This window comes from Micropterus dolomieu, linkage group LG06 (assembly GCF_021292245.1).
Source record: "Micropterus dolomieu isolate WLL.071019.BEF.003 ecotype Adirondacks linkage group LG06, ASM2129224v1, whole genome shotgun sequence".
Classification (NCBI taxonomy): Eukaryota; Metazoa; Chordata; class Actinopteri; order Centrarchiformes; family Centrarchidae; genus Micropterus; species Micropterus dolomieu.
The window spans coordinates 21,618,582-21,624,581 of NC_060155.1; the positions used below are offsets into that span (position 1 = coordinate 21,618,582).

Consider the following 6,000-nt stretch of genomic DNA (forward strand, 5'->3'; position numbering starts at 1 on the left):
CCTCTTTTGGCGTAGGCTAGTTCATTCCCTTCGAAATAGCTGATTGAGAAGCACACTCTTGACTCTGGTCTAATAGCAGAGCGCACACTCACACTGAGGATGCAGGAATCTCCTTCACTTTAGTCAACGGATTAGCAACCTATTGTTTTTTTCTTTCTTTCTTTCACCTCCCTGCTGCAGCATGAGCGCTCAGTGTAGCGCTTACTACAGCGCTGACGGTGTGTTTGTGGACGGATTCTCCTGCCCCAGACCGGGAAACGCTGTTTCTGCTGTCTACTGCTGCGGATTTAATGATGTTAAATATTGCTGTGATGATCCCAACAGTTTTTTCCCGTATGAGTACGGATATATGTGGTGGTTGAGGTAATTTCCATTTGGCAAGAAGTGTTTTTGTTTGCAATCACATTCTACCAAGATCAACAGATGGGCTATTGCAGGCTCATTTCTCACTTGTTAGATAAACTCCATTGTGATTCATCTTGACACAAAATCTTTTACAAAGTTAATTATATCAGCCTCAGGACTCCTTTGTGCTTTTAGCCCCCTCATTCATTCAGGGAGAGCTGGATCATTACTTTAATCGAGCGGGGCAGTTACAACGATAGTATAGCCTATTTAATTTATGGATAAAACATTTTTTGCATGTTTTGTTAAATCTTAACATTATGGCGATTTGTATTTTTTAGTTTACTGCAATACAGAATATCTCCTCATACCACCCTGTCTTATTGCCATCTCCTCTCCTCATCAGTCCTTTCTCCTTGTCTCCTCTCCTCTCCTCTCCTCTCCTCTCAGTATTGGTGCTCTAGTTGGTCTGTCCATTGCAGCAGTGGTCCTCCTTGCCTTCCTCATCACCGTATGTGTCCTCTGCTACCTCTTCATCGCCACCAAACCCAGTCGTCTTGACAACGGCCTACCCCTTAATGCACCATGTAAGTATGTGTGTAGGCTGTCTAAAGTATAGGCTACTATGAGAATAGGAATTAGTTTCATTCTGATTACTCTGTCTGAGAGCCTTCACTTTAGAGAAAATCTCTGCAATCAGCAGCATAGACACAAAAGTGGACAATTAACATGCCTACTTTGGTCCAACTGTCTCTGTGCTTTATAGTGGGAGATCCAAGTGAGGGAACCAGTCGTGCGAGAGCAATCTGTCCTTCAGGTCCACAGGGATTCAGAAAACACTTCATGAGCAGGAAGCTGGACTGTGATAACCAGCCGCCAGACCCTGAGCTCTTGTTCCAGAGGTGTTTCACAGCTAATGTCACCGGCGTAAAAGTGGAAAATCCCTCGTAGACCACTGAGAGACTTCTTATTTACAAGTGGGACCAGCAGTCCAGGCCAAGAGAAACAGTGGATCTGAAGGCAGGCTGCTCTGCCAAGGGGCCGCTGTGACACTGGGAGGAACAGCAGCTGACATAATGTGATGTGCACAGGAGTCGTGGTAGTTAAGTGGATAAAATAATAAGTAGTGCAAAGTTAAAAAATATGTACATTTATTTGCCAGAAGAGCTGGAAAGAGAGACGGGAAATGTGGGAGGGGAGGACATACAGCAAAGGGCCGCAGGCTGGAATCAAACCCAGGCCACTGTGGTAAGGATTTGCACATGGTGCACGTGCTCTGCCAGGTGAGTTAACTGGCATCCCAAGCAGTGCTAAATCTAACAAGCACACAAGTAAAGCTCTGAAAAGCCTTTGTGAAACTCCTCATGAGTTTCAGCACCATGCAGCAGTAATTGAGAGCATACAAATGGAAATTGATTAACCAACATCTGTTTGGAAGAGAATGTTTATAATTGGTCCCAAGAAAGACTAATTAAGGAATGTGCAATCATTAAGGGCAACTAGGGATGTAGGCTGAGTTTCGGGGCCAACTTTACATTCAGGGTGTATATTTTGATGCTGAAGATATGGCTTGTAGCAGAAAAAAGAGCTTGACATACCAAGTCTTGATGGCAAGGCTGTAATTTTATACTCAGGGATTTGTGGGGAGGCTGTCCTCACCAGAAAAAATGACTTGGTTATGACTTGGTTATAATGGTTATTCGTTCAAATGCTTACAATGGCCTATGTTATGTTTTAATAAGTCAAGTCAATTTTATTTACATTGTCCAATATCATAAATCACAAATTTCCCTCAAGGGACTTGTTATGTGGTATGCTCCTTAATCTTTCAGCTATCTGGGTGCCTTCTGTCATTTCCCATATATATTGATAGTTATTTAAATCACTACAGGCAAATGTTTGTCTTTATTTGAATCATACCACAAACAAAAACTAGCACAAACTTCTTTATTGTAAAGCAAAACTTGAAATGTGCTGCTGTTGAAAATGCTTGACAAACTTAAAAGATTGGTTGGCGTGGTAGCATCGCCTTTCCTTCAAGCTGCTCCATGCTTTATAGCCAGTTTTCAGTAAAACGGTGGATACGTTCTTTTGGGCATCACAACCCCTGTGAAATGATTCGTCTGCTCCAATTATGGTGGAAATGTTTTTATTTATATAAAGAGAAACAAGAAATTCACCTGCCAGATGACTATTCAAGATATAAAAATAAACAGAATATAATACAGTTATCAGCAGTTTGTTTTTTTAGCTTACTTTTTTTGGACATTGCACATTTGTTTCTTCTATCTTTGAATTTCATTGCATATTTTCTTATTGTGCAAATAAACTTTTCTCAAAGTATTTTCATTTATTAGTTAACAGCATTCCTTGGTGCAAGCTATTTTTCAGAACATTTTTAACAAATGCTTTCAAAAAGTGATGGGGACAAAAACATCTATTTCAGATGTGGTGGGGACATGTCCCCAGCGTCATCAGTGTAAATGACACCTATGAGCAGAGCGCTAAACCAGAACTTAGATGGCTCACTGGCAGAAATCAACACAGTGGAAAATAGAAACCCCATGCCAACTAGCGTTTAAGAGGTGTAATTGCAGAGTGATGCGGACACTAATACACAGGTGTGCGACGGTACGTGCGTTGCCAACGCCACAGGTATCGGCATCGAGTACCTGCAGAAGTATAAATATAGGGACAGATAAAGATGCAGTAGACAAAAAATGTCCTGTGTAATGCTAGGTGCACCAGCGCGACCAAGAAAAACATTTAGTTGGGCAAAAATTGGTTACTAAATCTTAGGCTGTGTTCAGAAGGACTTGTGCATTAAAAAAACGGGATACCCCTGCGAAAGGCGGGTACACCCTGAACAGGTCGCCAGTCCATTGAAGGGCAACACATATACAAACAACCTGCAGCGGGCCCTCCAGGAGCGATATTATGTCCGAGAACCACACTCGGGCCGGGTAGCCCAAAACGGGGCTACTAGCAGTAGGCTGACACCGTCCTGACGGACCCGCTCCATAACCCCCGGGAGCAGAGCGACCTCCTGCCGCGTCTGCACCATGGCATCCAGCCCCAGCGGGGCTGGAGTCGAGAGGGAGAACCACAGTGGAGAGTGCGTAGTCTCTTGAGATGCAAACAGGTCCACGTCTATAGGGCCGAACCTTTCGCACAACAACTCCACGACCTTGGGGTGGGTCTCTATTCCCTGTTCCCTGATTCTGGGTCCCAGGGATATACGACACTCTGAGAGACAGCAGTCTCTGCTGGGACCACAGGAGGATCTGATGTGCCAGCTTGCATAATGGGCGCAGCACAGACCCCCCTGGTGATTCAAATAGGCCACCACTGCCGTGTTGTCGGTCTGACAAGGACGTGGTGACCTCCTCAGAGCTCTGAAAACCAATAACATTTCCAGGCAATTTATGTGCCAAGAGAAATGATGCTCCTGCCAGGAGCCTCTCACAAAGCGGCCGTCCATGACTGCGCCCCACCCCGTGAGTGAGGGGTCTGTCGAAATAATCGTCCGGCGACATGACGCTCCCAACACGGGACCCTGGGACAGGAACCAAGGTTTCCTCCATACTGACAGGGAACGAAGGCACCTGCTCCTAACCCGTATCAGACGGAACGGATTTCCCCTCGGGGAGAATCCCTTGGATTTTAACCACCACTGCAGGGCTCTCATGTGCAGCAGGCCAGACGGGATTACGCTGGATGCTGCCACCATGAGACCCAGCACCCTCTGAAAGTGTTTCACAGTGATGGTGCGGCCTAGCTTCACTCTGGTCACTGAGGACAAAATGGACCCGACGCGTGCAGGCGACAGGTGGGCCCACATCGTCGTCGAGTCCCACACAAAACCCTAGGAACGTAGTCCATTGGGAGGGCGTCAGCACGCTCTTCTTCGCGTTGAGCCGCAGCCCCAAACGCTGAAGGTGGGCGAGGATGACATCTTGATGCCGAACCGCTAACTCTCGAGACTGAGCCAAAATGAGCCAGTCGTTGATGTAGTTCAGTATGCCCTGGAGCCTCATCGGGGCCAGAGCTGCATCCATGCACTTGGTGAACGTGCGAGGGGAGAGTGCTAGGCCGAACGGAACCCTTTTTCCAGCAGAGAGCAAACTTCCTGTCCCAACACCTGGCTCTGCTCCGAGTGCAACGCAGTCCAGACCACCCAGCTGAATCTGGGGGGGCGGACCCGGAACTGCAGCCATCCACTAGGGTGTGCAGGACCCACGAGGAAATGTTCGCAAGGCTCCGCCACGCTTCTGCGAAATCTGCCAAGGGAAGTGGAGGTTTGGCAGGGAAAAAACGCTGACAACCCGTGGTGTGTGAGCCAGAACGCCTCCTGACTGCGGCCCCTTGGGGCAGGCAGAACGGCGCGTGCTCGCTGTCCCGAGCGTCGACACGGTGGGATAGCAGCGCCTGCTGCCTGAGCTGGGAGGGGACCTCTATGACCCTCTCTCGGGGGGTGGGGGGCAGAGGCCGCGACCAGCACATGACCGAAGCCGCCGCGCTGCCTCAGGGACCGCCGGGCCCGAGCCACGGGGGAGAGCGCATCCGGCCGTCTTCGGGACCTCAGCACCCTCAGGGGCAGGGCCTCGCAATGGCCGCAAGCAGCCCCCTCGAGAGCTGCCTGGGCATGCGGCATCCCCAGACAAGACACACACACAGGGCATGAGTGTCCCCAGCCGTGATGTAGCGTGGGCATGGAAAAACACACTGCCTGAACTGCTCACCAGCCATCTCCTCTGCCAAACTTCCTTCCAGGTAAGAAAACTTCCTCTCGTGGTTGTACTTCTTCGTAGTCTCAAACATGCCAGAGTGCCTGCTGAATAGAAAAAAGCTAAGGTGTGCTTATATACACCTCAAGTTACACCGTCACACGCTATCGTTCTAGCAACGCCAATAGGATTGGAGTAGTTTCATTCATAATTTCAGCCCTGCCACGCCGAGAGGCGTTCCCATAGTGTCGTCACCGACGCAGTTCGAGTTCCCTTGAAGGGGAACCCACGAGACAGACACGAGGGGAAAACATGCAAACTCCACACAGAAATGCCTGGGATGCCTTTCTGACTGTGTCTTTTTTATTCAAGGATTCCAAACTAACCAACTTAAACAACAGGTTAATACACTCACCTAAAGGATTATTAGGAACACCTGTTCAATTTCTCATTAATGCAATTATCTAATCAACCAATCACATGGCAGTTGCTTCAATGCATTTAGGGGTGTGGTCCTGGTCAAGACAATCTCCTGAACTCCAAACTGAATGTCAGAATGGGAAAGAAAGGTGATTTAAGCAATTTTGAGCGTGGCATGGTTGTTGGTGCCAGACGGGCCGGTCTGAGTATTTCACAATCTGCTCAGTTACTGGGATTTTCACGCACAACCATTTCTAGGGTTTACAAAGAATGGTGTGAAAAGGGAAAAACATCCAGTATGCGGCAGTCTTGTGGGCGAAAATGCCTTGTTGATGCTAGAGGTCAGAGGAGAATGGGCCGACTGAAATAACCACTCGTTACAACCGAGGTATGCAGCAAAGCATTTGTGAAGCCACAACATGCACAACCTTGAGGCGGATGGGCTACAACAGCAGAAGACCCCACCGGGTACCACTCATCTCCACTACAAATAGGAAAAAGAGGCTAC

At 48.1% G+C, this 6,000-nt stretch overlaps 1 protein-coding gene across 1 annotated transcript; it reads left to right on the forward strand.

Moving 5' to 3' along the window:
• Window positions 1–181: 181 nt before the first annotated feature.
• On the forward strand, window positions 182–1,553 carry LOC123973001 (protein shisa-like-2A). The gene is made up of 3 exons (XM_046052818.1): window positions 182–363; window positions 796–932; window positions 1,112–1,553. The coding sequence occupies exons 1-3, from the start codon at window positions 182–184 to the stop codon at window positions 1,294–1,296; spliced, it is 504 nt and encodes a 167-aa protein (XP_045908774.1). The 3' UTR covers window positions 1,297–1,553.
• The last annotated feature ends 4,447 nt before the right edge of the window (window positions 1,554–6,000 follow it).